This window comes from Peromyscus eremicus, chromosome 8a (genome assembly GCF_949786415.1).
Source record: "Peromyscus eremicus chromosome 8a, PerEre_H2_v1, whole genome shotgun sequence".
Classification (NCBI taxonomy): Eukaryota; Metazoa; Chordata; class Mammalia; order Rodentia; family Cricetidae; genus Peromyscus; species Peromyscus eremicus.
Genome location: NC_081423.1, coordinates 80,386,623 through 80,408,679, shown reverse-complemented (window position 1 = coordinate 80,408,679; position 22,057 = coordinate 80,386,623). Strand labels below are relative to the sequence as shown.

Below are 22,057 nucleotides of genomic sequence, written 5' to 3'. Positions count from 1 at the left end.
AGACAGGGTTTCTCTGTGTAGTTTTGGTGCCTGTCCTGGATCTTGCTCTGTAGACCAGGCTGGCCTCGAACTCACAGAGATCCGCCTGGCTCTGCCTCCCGAGTGCTGGGATTAAAGGTGTGCGCCACTACCGCCCGCCCCGTCTTTCTTTTTTCAAGATAGGATTTCTCTATGTAGTCCTGGCCGTCCTGGAACTCACTTTGTAGACCAGGCTAGCCTTGAGCTCCCAGAGATCCGCCTGCTTCTGCCTGGGATTAAAGGCATACATCATCATGCCCAGGCAGTTTTTTCTTTTTTTGAAACAGGTTCTTCCAGACCAGGATAACCTCAAACTTTGTGCCAACTCTGGCCTTGAACTCTTGATCTTCCAGTCTCCATCTCCAAGAGCGGAGATGATGGGAGTGTGCCACCACATCTGACTTTTGGAATTTCGTTTGACCGTATCTATTACTTTAAAACAAGCCGAGAGTGAAGGGGTTGGCCGAAAGTCCAATTTTGAAAGCTAGATTGGAAATCCTGGTTTGGCGGTGCCCGAGGAAGGCGGCCTAGGTTGGCGGATACTGACGTCTTGCAGAGGGCCCTGATGCGTTGCCAAGGCAATAGAACCTTTTCCGTGGCTTTTCAACAGTTGGGGACCTTGGACAGGGTGGTGACGTGAGGCGAACCCAAAGTGAGACAATCTAAACCCGGAGAGTAGGTAGAAACTCCACACGATTCTAGAGTCTCGCAGACTTAGGACTCGTGCCAACGTCATCGCTCCCAGCCGCCGACGCAGCTATATGACGCCACTCCCGGAAGTGCGATCGAGAGCGGGCGGGGAAAGGGGCAGCTGGTTCCTTTAGGGATCAGGTCCTGTGAGGCGGTCTCAGAACTGAGGCCTTAGGCCGTTTCCTCTCCATCTCTGCTGAATCTTTCAGGTCCACGGACTGAGGAAACGTCTCCACCGTCATGGGAGGCGGAGACCTGGTAAGTGCCCGGAGGCCTGGGCCGTTAGGATTGAGGCCCGAGACCCACTGGCGCCGGGGACGGAAACTGGCAGGGGTGCGGTGGAAGTCGGGGGTAGCAGTGGGTAACCCTGGAAATGAAGTCTTGTTTTCAACACAAGGGCTTGGTAAACTCCGAGAGAGAAAGGATGGTTAAGACCACGGAAGGACTGGGATGAGACTTGGGAAGATGTGCGGCAAGAGATGTCTGCTGGTGTCTGTGTTTGGTGATTGGAGGGGGTCGGGGGCTCCCGGCTGGGAAGTCTGAGGTCACGAAGCGGGACAGTTGGACTCATGGTACGGAAGGAGGCAGATCTTGGCACACAGACTTTATTTTGTGTATGTTATCTTGGGACATAGTTCCTTTTCTTAGCTAGGAGTTTACAGTTGTATCCTGGACCTGGACCGTCCAAGTGTGGGCCCCAGTCCCCCTCGATTCTTTGGAGGAGTCCATTTTAAATCTTGTCCATCATTGTTTCATTCCCTATATCAGTGCTGTGCTTTTAGTGACAAAGCAGCTGTCTTCTGTATTCATAACAGTTTTTTTTAGGCTAAGCGGCAATTGCTCTGAAGTCGTGTAGTTCATTTGTGGGGAACTAATGCCTTAAATAAGGTGGAAGTATCCACGAAGCACAGAGCTAAATTAGAAAACTATTGATCTTCTCAAAGTGAAGCTAATTGAATCGATAAATATATTAGTTTAGATATCTATCCATTAGGCTGAATTTGTCAGGTATTAAAGAATAGCACCAGATCTCATTACAGATGGTTGTGAGCCATCATGTGGGTGCTGGGAATTGAACTCAGGACCTCTGGAAGAGCAGTCAGTGCTCTTAACCTCTGAGCCATCTCTCCAGCCCTTGTCAGGTATTCTTAATTTGATCAAGTTCTAGGACTCCATCAAAGTTGGTCTAGATTTTTGTTTGTTTGTTTTTCGAGACAGGGTTTCTCCGTGTAGTTTTGGTGCCTGTCCTGGATCTCGCTCTGTAGACCAGGCTGGCCTCGAACTCACAGAGATCAGCCTGGCTCTGCCTCCGCCTCCTGAGTACTAGGATTAAAGTGTGAGCCATCCCTACCCGGGCAAAGTTGGTCTAGTTTAGTATGTTCTTCACATAACTGTTTATGGACAGTGCATTAGTTTGTTTCTCTGTTGCTGTGAACAAACCAGGACCAAGAGCAACTTTCGGAGGAGAGGGCTTATTACATCTTACAGGTTAGAGTCCATCATTAAGGGAAGCCAGGGAGGGGCTCAAGTAGGAACCTGGAGGCAGAAACCATGGAGGAGTGCTGCTCACTGGCTTGCTTCTCTTGGCTTACTCAGCTACCTTTCTTATATAGTCTGGCCCACCTACGCAGGGATGGTACCAGCCACAGTGTGCTGGGCCCTCCTACATCAATTAGAAATCCAGATCTTTGTGTGTATGATGGTGGGGCTGTCCTGCAAATTGTCTATTCAGTAGCCTCTAGCCACAAAGATTCCATTAGCACTCGACTCTCCCTTAGTTATGACATCTACAGTTTTCCCCAGACATTAATTGCCGTCTGTGCCCTGGGATGGAAAGGAGGACCTATGTAGGACAAAGTAAGGGGTGGGTGGTGGTGGTGGTGGTGGTGTGTTGAAGGAAGTCCTTCTCAAAGTAAAAAAAATGTAGGAAGGAAGGATGAGACAACCTGGTAAAGGAGGAAAGGCAGTTAAGAAAAGGTAAAGAAAGAAAGCAGATGATACATGCCTTTAGTTCCAGCGCTTGCGAGGTAGAGTCAGGGAGCTCAAGTTTGAGGGTAGCCTGAGCTAGATAGCAAGGCCCTGGCTTGCACATATGTATACGTGCTCACACATACCTGTGTTCTTGCTGACTGTGTGCTTTGCTCCTGCAAGGTACCTTATGTATCTTATCTCCTTTAGTCTTAAACTGGTCTCCAGATTTGCACCTCTCCCATCCATTCTTCATATGATAGCTGGACATGCTTTTGCCTGCATCTTTTCAGGTCTTACTTCCCGCCATCAACAGGGTGCAGTTCAGTCCCTTCACATGTCTGTAAAAGATCTGGTCTGCTGGCTTCTCAGCTGGCTATATCCCACACACCTCCTCCATTAGCGTGCACTCTGCCTCCAGCCGCAGTGAATTATTTATGCTATATTTTTCCTCATCGCTGGGACTGTGGTTGAGTGCCATTTCCTCTTACAGAGCTTCCCATGTCACCAGCTATTTTATAACCATCATTAGATGCTACTTCCCCAGGGAAGCTTCCTGCGATTACAGCTCGAAGCGAAGTAATGAGAGGAGAGAGGAGAAGCATTCATTGAAGGGGAAGAGACAGGGACAGTTCCTGGGAAGGAAGGTTGAAAAAGGTCTAGATACATTGTAAGCATGCAAGTTTAGGCACAGGAGAGTTAAGAGGACTCAATTAAAAAAAAGATGGCCGGGCGGTGGTGGCGCACGCCTTTAATCCCAGCACTCGGGAGGCAGAGCCAGGCGGATCTCTGTGAGTTCGAGGCCAGCCTGGGCTACCAAGTGAGCTCCAGGAAAGGCGCAAAGCTACACAGAGAAACCCTGTCTCGAAAAACCAAAAAAAAAAAAAAATTAAAAAAAAATAAAAAATAAAAAAAAGATGTTTGAACTGGCCGTCTGTGGTGGTGCAGCCTTCGGGAGGCAAAGGCAGGCAGATCTCTGTGAGTTCGAGGCCAGCCTGGTCTACAGAGCTAGTTGCAGTACAGCCAGGGCTACACAAAGAAACCCTGTCTCAAAAATCAAAAGGAGAGAGAGAGAGAGAGAGAGAGAGAGAGAGAGAGAGAGAGAAAGAGAGAGAGAGGTTTGCATAAGAATGAATGTACTGTCCCAGTGAACCAGGTTGCCTTTCAGAATAGATCTCTTCCTCCTTGCCCTATTTCTCCTATCTTGCTGTTATCAACTCTATGTAGGCATGGCTAGTGGAGTCTTAAGGTTGTAAGTGTTTGAAGGAAGCTCAGAAAAGGCCTGTTCTACCCTCAAACTGTGAAGACATTTCCCACCACTTCATGCATGCTGGGCAAGCACTCTTCCATGATCTACATTCCCCACGTGCTCTCCTGCCTTTACATGCCTGCATGTACTGGGTATGGGAAGGGTGGGTGAGTTGGGAGTGATGGTTAATTTTAACTACTTGACGTAATCTAGAATCACCTGGAAAGAGAATCTCAGTGACGGTTATCTACGTTGGGTTGGCCTGTGGGTATGTCTGTTGGGGATTAATTATCTTAATTAGTCTTTGTGGGAAGACCCTCATCACCTTCCACCTCCCTCCCACTCTCTGAATCCTTCCCTCCTTCCTTTCCCTCACAGAACCTGAAGAAGAGCTGGCACCCACAGACCCTTCGAAATGTGGAGAAAGTGTGGAAGGCAGAGCAGAGACATGAGGCCGAGCGGAAAAAGATTGAGGAGCTGCAGCGAGAGCTGCGAGAGGAGAGAGCTCGGGAGGAGATGCAGCGCTATGCCGAGGATGTCGGGGCTGTCCAGTAAGAGACGAGCTGGCTGTGGGCTGCAGGCCTAGACGGGCTGCTGCATGAGAGTTCAGTGATTCAGCGTGTGGAGCTGGCTGTGGGCTGCAGGCCTAGTCCGGCTGCTGCATAAGAGTTCAGTGATTCAGCATGTGGAGCTGGCTGTGTGCTGCATGCCTAGTCCGGCTGCTGCATAAGAGTTCAGTGATTCAGCATGTGGAGCTGGCTGTGTGCTGCATGCCTAGTCCGGCTGCTGCATAAGAGTTCAGTGATTCAGCATGTGGAGCTGGATGTGTGCTGCATGCCTAGTCCGGCTGCTGCATAAGAGTTCAGTGATTCAGCATCTGGAGCTAGGTGTTTGCTGCAGGCCTAGTCCGGCTGCTGCATAAGAGTTCAGTGATTCAGCGTGTGGATTTGGGAGCCTGACCAACTCGATTCTAAGACTGGCTGTGTGTGTCGTAAGTTGTGTACCAGAGAGAAGGTGTGGGAGCCTTGGGTATCTTGGTAGGATCCCGGAAGTCATAATACCCAAGTCTGTATGGGTTGTTGAGGACCAGATGTGGTAACATGTAACAAGTTAGTGTAGACCATGCTCCCTCTAGATAGTTGACAAATACTCAAGACTGTGACTAAGAATCATTGTCTTTATGCTACCTGAGTCCTCTGTGAATGTATTGCAAGCCCATCTTCTTGGGGGCAATGGGGTTAATGGGAATAAGTAGATAGGGTGGCTGTCAATAAAAGCCTCATTGTGGCTGTAGACAGTCTTGCTGAATTTTACCTTTGGTCACTTTCAGTCTAATACTAATAGATAATTACCCTACTCATCTCATGAAATAGAAGAGAGTATATTTCAAGAAAATAAAAGGCATAAAATGCACTGTACAGTGCATCCCGAAATCAGAATGACAGAAAGTGCAGACAGGTTGAATCGAGTCCTCTCTACTGTTCCCCTGCTCATGTGTCATGGGCAAGCCTTCAGGGTGAAATGTGGCCCATTTCCCCATGGGATATTGAAGGGTTTTCCTTAATTTCATGGCAGAGGGATTTGTTACATCCACAGTTGTGTGTGAGACTTAGTTTCAGTATGTGGACATAGCACCTTGGCATGCAAATAAGGGGAAAATCCCATTCTTTCAGGAAATGGATTGAGGAGGTTCTGATGTTTTACAGTAAATGAGGTTTTTTGGAACTTTTAAATTAAATACAATGTATTTAGGGAATGGTGATGGTAACTTTTAATTGTGAACCTTGATGGAGTCCAGGATCACCTGGAAGAAGGGCCTCTGGGCACGTCTGTGGGGATTATCTTGATTCTGTTAGTTAATGTGGGAAGACTCATCTTGACGTGGGCAGGACTATCCTTATGCTGCCCATCTGGAGCTGTAGGAGACTCAGCAAACTGAGTACTTGACTGTGGATGCAGGGTGACAGCTGATAGCTCCTGTGCATGCAGGGTGCCCAGCTGAGTTAGCTCCTGTGCACGCAGGGTGACCAGCTGAGTTAGCTCCTGTGCACGCAGGGTGCCCAGCTGAGTTAGCTCCTGTGGATGCAGGGTGCCCAGCTGAGTTAGCTCCTGTGGATGCAGGGTGCCCAGCTGAGTTAGCTCCTGTGGATGCAGGGTGACCAGCTGAGTTAGCTCCTGTGGATGCAGGGTGACCAGCTGAGTTAGCTCCTGTGGATGCAGGGTGACCAGCTGAGTTAGCTCCTGCTGCCTGGATTTCCCTGCCATGATGGGCTGTATCTTGAACCATGAGCCAGAATAAACCCTCTGTCCCTTAAGTTGCTTTTGTCAGAGTGTTTTATTTTAACAACACAAACAGAGTGAGTTCCAGAACAGCCAGGGCTATACAGAGAAACCCTGTCTTGAAAAAAATAAAACCAAAACAAAAGAAAATGAATTTTTTTTTATTTTTTAATTTTTTAATAATTACTTATTTTGGGGCTGGTGAGATGGTTCATTGGTTAAGAGAACTTGCAGAGGACCGGGTTTGATTCCCAGCACACACACTGGCTCACAACCATCTATAATTTGGAACTTGTAATTCCCATTCCAGAGCATCTGACACCCTCTTCTAGCCTTTTTGGGTACTACACACATGTGGTACACATACATACAGGAAAAATATATCAAATTGAATTTTTTTTTTTTTTTTTTTGTTTTGTTTTGTTTTTTGAGACAGGGTTTCTCTGTGTAGCTTTGCGCCTTTCCTGGGACTCACTTGGTAGCCCAGGCTGGCCTCGAACTCACAGAGATCCACCTGGCTCTGTCTCCCGAGTGCTGGGATTAAAGGCGTGCGCCACCACCACCCGGCTCAAATTGAATTTTTTAAGAAGTGCAGATAGGGTCTCATTATAGCCCAGACTGGTGGTCCCCTGCATCAGCCTCCTGCGTGTTGGAATTGCAGGTTATCTGTCACCATGCTCAACACCCCCCCCCCCCAGCTGAGGACCGAACGGAGGGCCTTGGCAAGCGCTCTACCACTGAGCTAAATCCCTAACCCCCAATTTTTTTTTTTTTTTTTTTGAGGGCAATTTATTAAAAACCAAGGCAGACAAACTATAATCTCCCAGTTGCCTGGAGGTGGGGAATGGAGAAGAGAATGGGGGGAAAGACCATGCTGTTTGGGGTAAGCCAGCATGGAGGTCAGCTTCATGGCTATACACAGCCACTGGTGGGGAGGGGATTTTTGGAGTTCAGGTAAGGTAGCCCCAAGAGCTAGAGAAAGCATACTTAGTTCTGGCCAGCATCCAGAAGAAAAGACAAAAGAGAGAGAGGGGGAAGAAAGTATATTCAGGACTAGAAAGGCAGGCTGCTGACCTGTAGTGCCTCATGGCAGCTGGTAAGGATTCCCCTTCCCCCAATGGCTTTTGTAGCTGATTTACTTGTCCATTTGGCTGGTCTGAATGCTTTGTATAATTATATGCTTTGACTTTCTCCAGTTGAACACCATTGATTTAATGATTCACTCCACTCTTGTGGTTCAAGTGATCTTTTCTGTCTTTGTCGGGCATTGTTCTTGGAGCAAAGACGATGTCTCATACATGTAATGCTGTCCATCTCCAAATCCCTTTCTGGAACTGAGAATCAAACCCAAGGCCTCAAACATGCTAGGCAAGCAGTCTACCACCGAGCAACATAGTATCTCTTTAGTATTTGCTGATAGTGTTACATGGTTGCAGTTGTAGACGGTGGCATTTGATCCTTGCATTACCTAGATAAAGATGGGGCAGTTCCTTCCTCAGCCAATTCCTGTAGAGTAAAAGGGACTTTAAGAGGCAAGGAGATCTGTGGGTTTGAAGTCCTTGTCTGAAAACCAACAACAACAGCCAACCAAACAAAAACAAACTGGAGGCCTAGGTAAGAGCACCTCTGGTTTGAGGCCAGCCTAGATAACAGTGAAACCCTGGGGAAAAAAAAAAGCGAACAACACAGCGGAACAAGGGCTGGAGAGGTGGCTCAAGGTTAAAGCACTCATTGCTCTTTTGCTCTTGCAGAGGACCCAGGTTCAGTTCCCAGCACCCACATGGCAGCTCACAGTTCAGAGGGTTCCTGTGCCTTCCACCTCATGCACATTGTGCACATACATATAAATTAAAAAAAAAAAATTAAGGGCTGGAGAGATGGCTCAGTGGTTAAGGACATGTAGTGCTCTTGCAGAGACCCCGAGTTCCATTCCCAGCACCCATGTTAGACAGCTCACAACTGCCTGTTCCAGTTCTGACCTCCACAGTCACTAGATAGGCATGTGGTGCACATATACACAGAAGTCACTCACACATACACATTAAAAAAAAAAAAAAAAGATTGGGTTGGGGATTTAGCTCAGTGGTAGAGCACTTGCCTAGCAAGTGTAAAGCCCTGGGTTCGGTCCTCAGCTCTGGAAAAAAAAAAATCTTGTCACAAACAAAACCACTAGGTATGATTATGTGTGCCTGAAACCTCCACACTTGGAGGAAGAGGCAAAAGGATTAGGAGTTCAAACCCAACCTTGGCTACTTGCCAGATGACCCTGGAAAGAGAGACCAATTCCTGAAAGTTGTCCTCTGTGTAATGTGTATGACCCTCTCCATTATACGCACACACTAATGGTAAATAAATTTTTTTTTGGTTTTTTTCGAGGCAAGGTTTCTCTGTGTAGTTTTGGTGCCTGTCCTGGATCTCGCTCTGTAGCCCAGGCTGGCTTCAAACAGAGATCCACCTGGCTCTGCCTCCCGAGTGCTGGGATTAAAGGCATGCGCCACCACCGCCCGGTGGTAAATAAAAATTTTCAAGCAAATTAAAACCCCGGAGCTTATTTGGTAGAGTGCTTACCTAGCATGCCCAAAGCCCTGGGCTTGATCCCTAGTGCAGCATGAACCGGGTGTAACGGCAGAGGGCTGTAATCCTAGCATTCAGGAGGTAGAAATAGGTGGATAAGAAGTTAGGGTCATCCTCAGCCAGCCTGGAACAGCTCCTCCCTGGGAGCCCTGGTCTTCACAGCTGTCTGACTCCCTCCTAGTCTGTTATTTACCTGCACAGGAGAATTAGGAAAGCCTGTGATTACCCGGAGGCCACCGTCTGTGGTCCCCATTGTAAAGACCACCCTCTCTCCCAGTGTCCTGGTCTGCCAGCACCCAGCATTCACTGTAACCTTCCATCTTGACTAGCAGTGTGGGTAAGCCAGGCGGGCTGTTTGCAGTCTGACACAGCAACCACAGTCAGTTCTTAATTACGGACTAAGGCTTTTCCAAACAGATCCCTTTAATAGACAAAGAAGTTATAAGTGGTCATGTTTGTATTGGCTTAAATTAATTATTTTCATTAAAAATATCCAGGGAATCCATTGCCCTCTTCTGGCCTCTGAGGGTGCCAGACACTCAGTGCACAGATATACATGCAAGCAAAACACTTATGCATATAAAATTAAATTAATTTAAAAAAAGGGTTCAGCATCCTATTACCATCTGTCACATAAAGGTTCCATTCTCACACCTCTGTATCTTCCCACAAGGATAGAAATGATGTCAGGTATGATGTTGTGACATTTGGTTCCCCCCACCTTTTTTTTTTTTTTTTTTTTTTTTGGTTTTTCGAGACAGGGTTCCTCTGTGTAGTTTTTGGAGCCTATCCTAGAACTCGCTCCGTAGCCCAGGCTGGCCTCAAACTCAGAGATCCACCTGCCTCTGCCTCCTGAGTGCTGGAATTGAAGGCGTGCGCCACCACCACCCAGCTGGTTGGCTGGTCCTCCTCTTTTGTGTTAAAGCTTCATTTCCTTTTTTTTTTTTTTTTTTTTTTGGCTTTATGAGAAAGGTTTGGTTTTTGGTTTTTTGGGGGGTTTTTTTTGGTTTTATTTCTGTTTTTTTTTGTGTGTGTGTGTAATAGTCCTGGCTGTCCTGGAACCACTCTGTAGACCAGGCTGGCCTCGAACTCTTAGAGATCTAACTGTTCTATCTGCCTCCGCCTCCCAAGTGCTGGGATTAAAGGTGCGTGCCAGTACTGCCTGGCTTTTTTTTCCCCCAGTGCAAGCATCATTTGCTTAACAGGTATCTCTGTCATTTCTCCTTCTCAAGCATGTAGCACCACTGGGGCCGCTATGTCAAGTGCAAAGATAGGCAGTGAATACAGCTGCGTGTGGGATTGATGAGGTTGTTCTGGGTGCTGAGGTAGAATATGTTTATCATTTTAGATGATCTTTGACATGAGGAGATAATGTATAAACTTGGTAGTGGAGACTAGGTAACTAAGTGGAGATCCATGCCTTAGCTGGAGGATTCTGTTTTTTCCTCATTAATTGTCTTTGTGAAAAGGATCTCTATTCATTTATAAGAATCATTTCTTCATGTGTGCCAAGTTGAGAATGGTGTTTGGTTTACAGTAGGTATCTGCAGAGGCAGTCCAATGCTGATCAGCTCAGGGTCTGTGTGGAGTTTGACAGGACTCTCCATTCTGTGTGTGTGTGTGTGTGTGTGTGTGTGTGTGTGTGTGTGTGTGTCTGTCTGTCTGTCTGCCTGCCTGTCTTATCTATCTATAACTATATCTTTTTTTCCCCCTTGAACCAGGAAAAAAGAAGAAAAGTTGGATTGGATGTACCAGGGTCCTGGTGGGATGGTGAACCGTGATGAGTACCTGCTGGGTCGCCCCATTGACAAGTATGTCTTTGAGAAGATGGAGGAGAAGGAGGCAGGCTGTTCTTCTGAGACAGGACTCCTCCCAGGCTCTATCTTTGCCCCGTCAGGTGCCAATTCCCTTCTTGACATGGCCAGCAAAATCCGGGAAGACCCTCTCTTCATCATCAGGTACTGCTGGGGGTTGGGAAGGGCTGGGGGTTGGGAAGGGCTGGGGGTTGGGAAGGGCTGGGGGTTGGGAAGGGTTGTTATAGAGATACCCGGGGACTCTTCCAGGGCTGCTGTTTCTCTTGCTTTATAGCTGCTTCTGTTTTCCACACCCCTGTGTCCGTTTGTGCTTCTGGGTGGTGAGAAAGAGCTCCTGTGAGGGTACCTGATGTAGCCGTATGGAAAGATATTGGCAAATGTTTCAAGCCAGACAAGATTTATCCACCTATCTTTTTTTCATTCAATAACTATATTTATGATATTCATTAATTACATTAATTGTATTGACTTATTACATTCATGATATTAGGTCCTGATACTGTACCCACCTATCTTTAACCCTTAAATAAAAATGAGAGGTAAAAGGCTGGGGATGCCTTTGCTGGTAAGAGAATGTATCGCTCCTGCCGAGGCCCTGAGTTGGGATCCCAGTGCCCATATAGGGTAGCTTAGAGCTGTGTGTGGAACTGCAGCTCTAGGGAGAGCCAAAGCCGCTGGCACCCCTGGGCACCAGTACTTATGTACCTCACACTCGCATGTGTACACACACAAATGAAAGACAATAAAAATCGTATTAAAATCAAAGGAGGTGGAAGCAAGATGACAAACGCTCTTTCCTTGGGAATCTGGGAAATTGGTGTAGAGTTGACTACAAGGTAAATGTCCCTTAACCCCCTACTCCCTTACCGTGCCCGCTGTAATCGTATAGCCAGCAAGTGACTCTCAGTCCTTTTTCCTTCGCCTCCTTCCTTGCTTTTTTATTTTGTTTGTTTGTTTTTGGATGTGTATGTTAGTTTATATATGTGCATGTGCATGCTTACCGGTTTGTGGAGGCTGTAAGTTGACATTTAATGCTTTTCTCAATCATTCTTCCTTCTTTGTGTGTGTCCGAGTGTGCATGTGTGTGCGCACATGTGCATACATCCCAGGGTGTGTGTGTATGGGTCAGAGGGCTACTATTGGGAGTTGGTTCTCTCCTTCCACCTGTGGGCCTTAGGGATTGACCTCAGCAGCCGGGCCGGGCGGCAGGCTCTTTCAACAGCCCTCTCTGCCTTACTTTGTGACATAGACTCTCACCAAACCTGGAACTTGCCGATTCATCTACACTGGCAGCAAGCCCCAGGATCTTCCTGTTGCTGCCTCCAGAGCACTAGGATTGTGGCTGTGTGCTGCTCTGCTCAGCTTTCTTTACTGTAGTTATTGGTTTTGAGACAGGGTCTTAGTATGTAACCTTGGTCGGCCTGGAGCTCGATATCTAGCCTAGGCTGACCTTGAGCTCATACCTCTGTCTCCTGATGCTGGGATTAAAGACATGCTACCACCCCTGGCTCTCTCAGCTTTTTCCGTGGGTTGGGGAGGTGGAATCTGAGGGCCTTCTGCTGGTGGGGCAAGCACTCTCCTGACTGAGCCCTCTTACTATCCGTTTTTGCTTACCTGTTTATTTGAAACAAGGTCTTACGTAGTCCAGGCCAGCCTCAAATCCGCCCTGTAGCTGAGTGTGACTGAATTCCTCACCCTCTGATGTGTGTTAGCATGCCCAGCTTTGTGATTTATTGAGACAGTAGCCTTGGCCTTGAATTGGCATCTTCTCTCCTCAGCCTCCTGAGTACTGAGTTCTGCACTATCACACCCAACTCTTCATTAATATTTGCTTGTTATATCCCTAACTTGTTTCCAAATGATATGTTTTCAAAATGGTTAAAATTTGAAAACTTTGTGACGTTTCTTGTTATTTATTTATTTATTTTAAAATTTTATTTCCTGTGTATAAGTGTTCTCCTGGCATGTGTATCTGTGTACTGTGTGCATGCCTGGTGCCTACAGAGGCCAGAAGAGGACTGGAGTTACAGCCAGTTGTGAGCTGCCATGTGGGACCTGGGAATGGAACCCAGGTCCTCTGGAAAAGCAGCCAGTGCTCTTAACTGCTGAGCCATCTCTCCAGTTCCCAGCACCAGTGTGTATACACACACATACTCCTCAAAAGAAAAACCATTGTGTATACGCACACACTCACACACTCACTTCTCAAAAGAAAACGCACACACTCACTTCTCAAAAGAACCATGTGTATACATGCACATACTCACTCCTCAAAAGAACCATTGTGTATACACATATACACACTCACTCACTTCTCAAAGGAAGAACCATTGTGTACACACATACACACACACGCACACACACACACACACTCACACACTTCTCAAAAGAAGAACCATTGTGTATACATACATACACACTCACACACTCACTTCTCAAAAGAAGAGCCATTCTGTTGTCTTTATAGCTCAGATGATGGGTCTGTTTTTATGCTAAGCAGTAGAGGTTGTTTTGAAATGTTGCACTCAGGGGATTTGCAGGTCCACACCGGTGGATTCCTTAACCATGAGGGAAGCCTTCGATGTGAAGACAAATGCCACAAGATTGATCTCCCTGTCATGCACTGCGCTGTCCCCACATCATTTTCTTCACAGTATCCTGTCTCGTTTGCTGCAGAGGATAGCACAATTCCCTTTGCAAAAGAAAGAGTCATTAAAAATTTTCCTTCTATTTAGGAAGAAAGAGGAGGAGAAAAAAAGAGAGGTCCTGAACAATCCTGTGAAAATGAAGAAAATCAAAGAGTTGGTAAGTCATGCATCAAATATGCACCAAGATGGTGTTGGGGTGTGTTTGTGTGCACTTGTGTGAATTTGTGGTATCTGAGGAGGCAGGAAATGGGCATCAGGTCTACTGGAACTGGAGTTATGGATGGTTGTGCATTGTTCTGTGGATCCTAGGAATTGAACCCGGGTCCTCTGGAAGAGCAGTAAGTGCTCTTAAGTGCTGAGCCATCTCTCTAGCCCTCCACCAGCTTCTTAACACTAGGCCATCTTTCCATTTCCTTTTAGGAAGTAGCCTGACTTTTATAAATGACTTTTTCCTGGGTTCTTGAGACAGGACTGACTTTGTGGCCCAGGCCAGTCTGGAACTCCAGTCCTCCTTCCTCAACTGGAATGGCATGATTACGAGGCTTAAAATTTTTTGTTTGTTTGTTTTTGTTTGTTTTTTTTTGAGCCAGGGTTTCTCTTTGTAGCCCTGGCTATCCCGGAACTCACTCTGTAGACCAGGCTGGCCTCAAACTCAAAGATTCCCTCTGCCTCTGGAGTGCTGGCATTACAGACATGCACCTCCACCACCTGGCTCAATTTTTTTTTTTTTTTTTCCGAGACAGGGTTTCTCTGTGTAGCTTTGGTGCCTTTCCTGGATCTCGCTCTGTAGACCAGGCTGGCCTCGAATTCACAGAGATCCACCTGGCTCTGCCTCCCGAGTGCTGGGATTAAAGGCATGTGCCACCACCGCCTGGCCTCAATTTTTGTTTTTTTACATACTATCTCCTGGAGATTTTATGCTAGCTTACCTTAACAGCTTAATTATGGTTGATTTCCTTTCGGTTGGGAAAGAGCTACATGTCTTCAGTTTCTTTTTCTTTTTCTCTTTTCATTTCCTTGTGTATGTGCATGGGTATGTTTGCCATGGCGTGTGAGTGGTCCTGAAAATTGATCTCAAGTTGTCAGGCTTGGTGGCAAGTGCTGTTAACCAGTGAGTCACAGGCTTGCCAGACGTACATAATGACACTTTGTCTCAAAATAATAATTTTTAAATGTGGATTCCTTGCTCACTTACCAGTGAATTTTTTTAGGGGGTCTGGAGTACATTTGTGCCCAACATGGATGCCCTGACAGTATCCTGGGCCATTTTGTATGCGAGCCGTTCCCTACACCAGGTACTAACAGGGTCTTAGAGCTCTCATGTGGTTATGTTCTGGACATTTCAGTTGCAAATGAGTCTGGAAAAGAAGGAGAAGAAGAAAAAGAAGGAAAAGAAAAAGAAGCACAAGAAACATAAACACAGAAGCTCCAGCAGTGACCGCTCCAGCAGTGAGAGTGAGCACGGCCAGGGCAGGTGAGTGGGTGCCGCCAGCCTCCCTCAGCAAGACTTCCTACCCGTTCGCTCATCCATCCCACGGGAGGAGCCGAGCACCAGGCACTGGGGGTTTGGTGGGGACCATGCAGATGTGCGCTCTGTACTGCAGAGCTGGCCTCTGTCGTTAGAGTTCTTTGGAGATGCTAAGTCTGTGTCTCCTGGTGCACTCTTGGATAGGCTGACCTTCGCCTCCCAGATCTTAGGTCAGAACTCCTGACAGGACACTTTCATCTCAGCTGGAGTCCTCGGGACTGAAGAGGTTTTCTGTAGTCTCTCTCCCTCTTTTTGTAAAAATGGATTAATGGGACCATGTGGGCCCATTCCGCGTCTTCCTGCAGGGACAGTCAGCTCTGTTGCTGCTGACTCACGATTAGTCCCCGGAATAGCAACACGAGGTGAGAGGAGAATGTGTTCAGGCGCTGAGGCTGAGAGCTCTGCCCACGGCTTTTCACAGGGAAAACTCGCCTGTGCTGATGTCTTCCAGCGAAGACAGTCCCAATAGAGAAAGACGCCGCCAAGCAATGGCAGTCCTCGCTGGGCACTGGGAGAGGCTGCACTTCTCAGCAGGAGAGATTCAAACTGGACTCCTGTGCCTTTGCTTTTCCAGTGAATGTGTCTATGTTTTAATCTCTTAGATCTCAAAAGAAGATGGCAAATTCCTGTCCTGTTTTGTCCAAAGTCCCTGGATATGGCTTACAGGTAGAGATGTGGGCTTTTCAAAGGGAGTGACTATGGGAATGTGCAGTTTGTCACCCTTGACACCTGCAGAGAGCAGGGGAGTTTGGAGAGTGAGCCTGGGGCTGCTGGAGGTTAAGCCTGCTCCTTATCCTTGAGCCCTTTGCCTCTTTCAGAGAGTCCTCTAAGTGGAGAAATCACTAGTTGGAGCACTTATCATCCCTCCAAGAACTGCAAGTAATCGACACGAAATGTATACATTTTAATGGCTTTTGACCAATGGCCATCCTCACTTTTGTATTTTAATTTTTGTGAGGTGCTTGGGATGGAACCCAGGCTTTGCATATGCCCAGCAAGTGCTTTGTGAGTGAACTACAGCCTCAGCCTTGGTTTATTTCTTATATTCATTCCTTCATTCGTTTGTTTGTTTATTTGGAGATAGAGTCTCACTGTGTACCCCTGGCTGTCCTGGAACTCCTTAAGTAGACCAGGCTGGCCTTGCACCCACAGACATCCTCCTGCCTCTGCCTGCCCAGTGCTGGGATTAAAGCCATATGCCACCACACCTGGCTTGGTTTTGTATTTTTTTCTTTAAGATTTATATATTTTTTATATTATATGTATGAGTATTTTTGCCTGCATTTATATGCGCATGCCAGATGAGTGCCTCGTGCCCATGGAATCAGAAGAGGGTATTGGATCCTCTGGATCTGAAGTTAAAAATGGTTGTGAGCCACTAGGTAGATGCCAGGAACCAAACCCAGGTCCTCTGGGAGAACAGCAAGTACTCCTAACTCCTGAGCTAACTCTCCAGGCCTTGTTTTGTATTTTTGAGAGAATTATGTGAAGGCTAACCTGGATCTCACTGTGGAGCTAAGGCTGGCTGAAATTTGAAATTTGAAATTTGAAATTCTAGTTTTCCTGCTTCCACCTCCTGAGTGCTAGGAATACAGTACCCTGACACTTCTGGCTGTTTTGGTCTGTTTTTTCATACAGGGTTTACTGTGTAGCCCTGGGTGGTCTACAACTCACCTGCCTCTCTTCCAAGTGCTGGGGTTAAAGGTGTGAGCTCTGGGCTCTTGTTCTTTTGTTTTTAAGACAGAATCTCAAAAATTCTGACTTCTGTATCCTGAATGCTGGGATTATAAATATGACAGGCAACTCTTAGCTTTTCTGAATAGGATTTCCATATCTATTTAAATTAGTCTCAAACTTGATTTTCCTGCCTTTGCCTCCTGAGTTGCTAGGGATAGTATATGTGTACCATTATGCCCAGCTCTTTTTTTTCCCCCTTTCCTTCCTTTAAGACAGAGTCTCAGAATATAATACAAGCTGTCCTTGAACTTACAATCCTCCAATCCTCTTACCTTAGCATTCTGAGTACTAGGATTCAGGTGTGTGTTCGTCCCCCCCCCCCCCCCCCCATGCAGCTGTATAGTCAGCTTGATTACTCTCGGCAAATTTAAAGAATCTCATTGTTCATTCTTCCCTTGCTGTACTACACTTCTGTTTGAACAGCAAGATTTTCCTATGAATGGTTTCTCGTGTCTTCCTTAATGACCTAGGTGAGGGACTCCGACCGTAACCAGGGTTCTCTGATGGCTGAGCAAAGGGAGATGAAGAACCATTCCCGCTCAAGAAGCTCCTCCCACTCACCCCCCAGACATGTCAGCAGGAAGAGCTCCAAGGAAGAGAGGTCCCGGGACAGGAGGTCTCGATCCCCGGGCAGAAGGTCTCGGTCTCCAAGGCCCAGCAAACCGTGAGTGTGGGAGTTAGTTCACTAGGAAGTAATCTGTGACCCTAAGGGCCTGGTCACAGCAGGTGTTTGGTTTGGGTGATGTTCGTCATTTCCAGTCTTAGATGTCTCAGCTTTATCTCCTCTCCATCATTCCTTTCCCCACCTCACTATAATTACATGTGATCATAACAATGGCATTTGGAGGACCGTATTGTGCTGGCAGAATCTCCCCTCCTCTTTGGGCTTTACTTTTTCTGTATGTGAGTGTAGTGTATGTGCAGTGTATGCACACGTGTGTGGGTAGGTGCACATACTTTGCTTGTGTGGAGATATTGGATGTCTTCCTGCCACTCTCTCCCCTATTCCATCAAGGCAGTTTCTCCCTGAACTGGAGCTTTTTCTTTTTTCTTTTGGCCAGGCTGGAAGCTCACAATTGCCAGAGATTCTCCTGTCTCTCCCACTCAGTGCTGGGGATACAGGCATGCACAGAACTGCCTGGCTTGTATGTGGGTGCTGGGATCTCAACTCTGGTCCTCAGACTTATCTAGCAAGAAATCTTAACTGCTGAGCCTCCTGAGGCCCTGAATTACACTTTTAAAAGATTGTGTGTGTGTGTCTACATTTGTGTAACTGCATACTTTGTGGAGGTCAGAGAACAATTCGAGGGAGTTGGTTCTATCCTCCACCATATGGATTCCCAGAGATTGAACTCAGGTTATCAGGCTTGGTGGCAAGTGCCATTGAACCATTTTTTTGGCCCCAGCCTGGATTATACTTTTAAGGGAACTCCATTGGTTGAGGGATATACTAATAATCCCCATATAAAAGGCTTGTCCCTCTGTGTTCATTACAGGCATGCCTCTAAGGTAAACAGGAAAGAGAGAGATAGTCCATCACCTAAAAAGGAGGTCTACCAGAGGCGGCATGCTTCTGGATACACCAGGTAAGTCAGGAATGTACTAAAGGTCAGGTTTTCGTATTTTGTTTCTCCAAATGAGCAATTTTTTAAAAAATTGAACTGTCATTCCCTTTAAAGAGAAATCTGTATATCACAAACTATGTACAAACTATAACATACCCATTTTAGAAGCAATAGATTTAGATGTCTGACTAGATGTTGTGGTGACTAATCTGTTCATCACTTCTTTTTTTTGTTCCAACTTCATTTAGGATGAATGCCAGGGAAAAAGACCTACCTTTTTTTGGTTTTTTGAGACAGGGTTTCTTTGTGTAGCTTTGTGCCTTTCCTGGAACTCACTTGGTAGCCCAGGCTGGCCTCGAACTCACAGAGATCTGCCTGGCTCTGCCTCCCGAGTGCTGGGATTAAAGGCTTGCGCCACCATCACCGCCACCATCACCACCACCGCCACCACCACCGCCCAGCTAAGATCTACCTATTATATTAGGTCGTTAAGTCAGGTTGCTGGCATCTAGCTTCATCCCAAAGTGGTATATTCTTGGGTTGTATCCATGAATGTGTGTGTCCTGTACACCCCTACTCACACATGGGGAGGTCAGAGGACGACATCAGACATTGGAATTTTCTTTGGGCCACCAACCAGCCCCCAAATAAAGACATGGAGACTTATTATTAATTATGAATGCTTGGCCTTAGCTTAGGCCTGTCCCCCTAGCTCTTTTAACTGAATTTAACCTGTTTCTATTCATCTACATTTTGCCTCAGGCTTTTTACCTTTCTTTCATTCAGTATGTCCTACTTTCTTGCTTCCTCTGTGTCTGGCTGACTGGCCCCTGGCGTTTCCCTGGCGTCTCTTTTTCTTTCTTTTTTTCCAGCTTAAATTCCTCCTACTTACTCTCCCTGCCCCAAAGTCCCACTTGTACCTTCTCCCTTGATATTGGCTATTCAGCTTTTTATTAGACCAATCAGGTGTCTTAGGCAGGCAAGGTAAAACAGCAATATAATTAAACAAATGTAACACATCTTTACTTAGTTAAACAAATATTCTGCAACATAAACAAATGTAACACATCTTACATAGTTAAACAAATAGTCCACAGCATTCTACCTTACTCACTGAACCAGGTCTTTCACTGAAGTTGGGGCTCAATGATTTGGCTAGGCTAAATGGCCATCCAGTTCCTGGGATTCGCCTATCTTTGCCAGTTAATGCCAGGGTTACAGGCATATGTGGTTATGCCCAGATTTTACACTGGTGCTATGGATTTGAACTCAGGACCTCATTCTTGCACAGCAAGTGCTTTTACCCATTGAGACATCTCCTCAATCCCCATATCCATGGGGTTTTGTTTTTTATTTTTGTTTTGCTTTTTGCCTGCATGTATGTCTGTGTGAGGGTGTTAGATCCCCTGCAACTGGTGTTACAGCCTGGAACTGGTGTTACAGACATCTGTGAGCTGCCGTGTGGGTGCTGGGACTTGAACCCAGGTCCTCTGGAAGAGCAGCCAGTGCTCCCAACCACTGAGCTGTTTCTTTCTTTTCTCTCTCTCTCTTTTTCTTTCTTTCTTTCAAACCATGAGGTGTTTGGTTGGTTGGTTGGTTGGTTGGTTGGTTGGTTTTTCAAGACAGGGTTTCTTTGTAGTTTTGGTGCCTGCCCTGGCTCTCACTCTGTAGACCAAGCTGGCCTCGAACTCACAGAGATCCGCCTGTCTCTCGAGTGCTGGGATTAGAGGCGTGCACCACCACCGCCCGGCCAGTCCATGAGTTTTTAAGCCTCCCTTATGGAGTAGGAGATAGCAACAGTCACGTGGATGGCCCTCATTTGCTCTGTAAGTTGTTAGTGGTGAAAACATACTCCTGTAAGGTTAGGTTCTTGGTTAGCACTTAAGTCTGTTGTTTTAAAAGAATTATCCTAGAGATTACTGAGTGTGATTATGAAATCCTTCACCGAAAGTCTTCATGATTTGTTGGGAACCACTGGACTGAGGTGTCCGAAGAAAGGAAACTCATCCGGACATGGCACTGTTCCTCTTATTTCTCTGGAGAGCTAGGAGCTGGCAAGCCTGTGGACCTGCCTGCATGCTTTGCTCCTTGTTTTGTTTTGCTGGGGAAAGGGTAGAACCAATTGGATGGTTTCTGTGCTCTACAGAAAACTCTCAGCAGAGGAGCTAGAGCGGAAGCGCCAGGAGATGATGGCAAACGCCAGGTGGAGGGAGGAGGAGAGGCTGAACACCCTCAAGAGGCACGCCAAGGAGGACGAGCGGGAGCGCAGACGGGAGCAGCTGGACCCTCGCTCTGGCAAGTTCATCCAGTAAGTACTTGTTCATGCCTGGGCTCCGCCTGCACAGGCTCCAGGAGGCCATGCAGCAGCAGACCCACTGCCAGGGGCTTGGTGGTGTTGCTCCCCTCTCTCCAGAGACCTCGGGATTTAGCTTGGGGTCCCCTTTGGTGCTGCTCCCAGTTTCTAGCCAGGCAGTGGGAGTTTTTATTTGAAGTAGAAGTCATTGGTACTTTTCCCACATCACTGAAATTCTTTGGCCTTCCTTTTAAGTAAAAATTTATGGCTCAGAAAACCTTTTTCCAATAAGACTTGACTTGTTTTCCAAAAACAGATGAGTTTTCCCTTATGGACATTTAAAAACCTTGGTTCCAGATGGAGTCATTTGAAAATTGTCTATGTGGGCTGAAAAAAACTTGTGTGTCTACAGTTGCTTTCTGACGACAACCCTGGTTTTTCTGATTCTGCCAGAGTTGACCAGTTGAAAAAAATGTTCTTTTTTCCTATTCACCTGTCTCTTCTCTTCCCTAGTCGCATGAAGCTGGAGAGCGCATCTACTTCCTCTCTGGAGGACCGGGTAAAGCGCAACATCCATTCTCTACAGAGAACACCAGTAGCTCTGGAGAAGAGCTTCATGAAAAGATGAAAACCAGTCCCTCTTACTGGTTTTCCTGAATTCTCCAGGAAGGCTGCGGAGTCCTTAAAATTCTCTTTATAAGAGTTCAAATGGCTTCTTCTACAAATGAAAAACCACCACTGTTCAAAGTGCCCCTTGTCCATTGACTCCTGAAACATGGTACATTCTTTAAAAACCTTGTGACTTGATTTGGGGACCCTCAGGACCTTTGGCTGGATGCACTGGGATTTGACTGTGTTCTAATGGCTGGGCACTGGGCTGTCCTGGGGGCCGGGATGCTTGCCACACCTCTTCCCTCCCACCTGAATGAATGGATCAGACCTTCCAGAGACCTCTCTGCACAGCCCAGATAGACTCTGCTTACTGGGATAAATGAGCACTGACTTTATTTAGTAGATCTTCTGACAGAATAGCCAAGTGTCAAGAAGAGTCAAGAGAGTGACACAAAACTGGAAGATAAAACAGTACCCAAAAAAGCCCTAAGTGAACTGTTAAATATTTGTCTTTGAGATGTAAGAGTCTAATGTGTATATGTACAAATGTATATTTTATACATGCTTTAAAAAGAGAGCTTTGTGAGAACATTTTGATTGATGATTTACTGTGTGTGTAAAGCCACACTGAACCTTATCAGGAAGTAACATGGTAAGGGGCGTGGCTTGTTTTCTCTCTGCCTCTCTGGTTTGGGAGGAGCTTTGGGGTAACTGACAGAATCTAGCTGGAGTAGCTAACCTTTTGACATTTGGACATGACTTTGCCCTCTACAAATGTGTTAGGTTGCATTCATAGCTAAGGACTGGCTTCAGGAAGGACCACCTGCCAAGTATGTAGTCCCCTCTATTCCTTAGAGTCTCATATGGGGCAGCCCAATGGTGCAGGACACAGGACCATGTTGTTAGTATGCTGTGGCGTAAAAGAAAAGAATGTGGAAGCTATTTATTTCCTGGCTCTCTCTATATCTATCTATATCTATCTATATATATAATCTATATATATTTTGAGGCAGGGTCTCTTGTAGCTCGGGCTAGCTTTGAACTTTTTTCTGTTTTTTTGTTTGTTTGTTTGTTTTGTTTT

At 46.5% G+C, this 22,057-nt stretch overlaps 1 protein-coding gene across 1 annotated transcript; it reads left to right on the top strand.

Moving 5' to 3' along the window:
* Nucleotides 1-666: 666 nt before the first annotated feature.
* Cwc25 (CWC25 spliceosome associated protein homolog) lies at nt 667-21,567 on the top strand. The gene is made up of 10 exons (XM_059271658.1): nt 667-966; nt 4,304-4,476; nt 10,501-10,737; nt 13,329-13,398; nt 14,588-14,715; nt 15,372-15,435; nt 16,977-17,170; nt 18,003-18,092; nt 20,218-20,379; nt 20,878-21,567. Exons 1-10 carry the CDS (start codon nt 949-951, stop codon nt 20,990-20,992), a joined length of 1,251 nt encoding a protein of 416 aa, XP_059127641.1. The 5' UTR covers nt 667-948; the 3' UTR covers nt 20,993-21,567.
* The last annotated feature ends 490 nt before the right edge of the window (nt 21,568-22,057 follow it).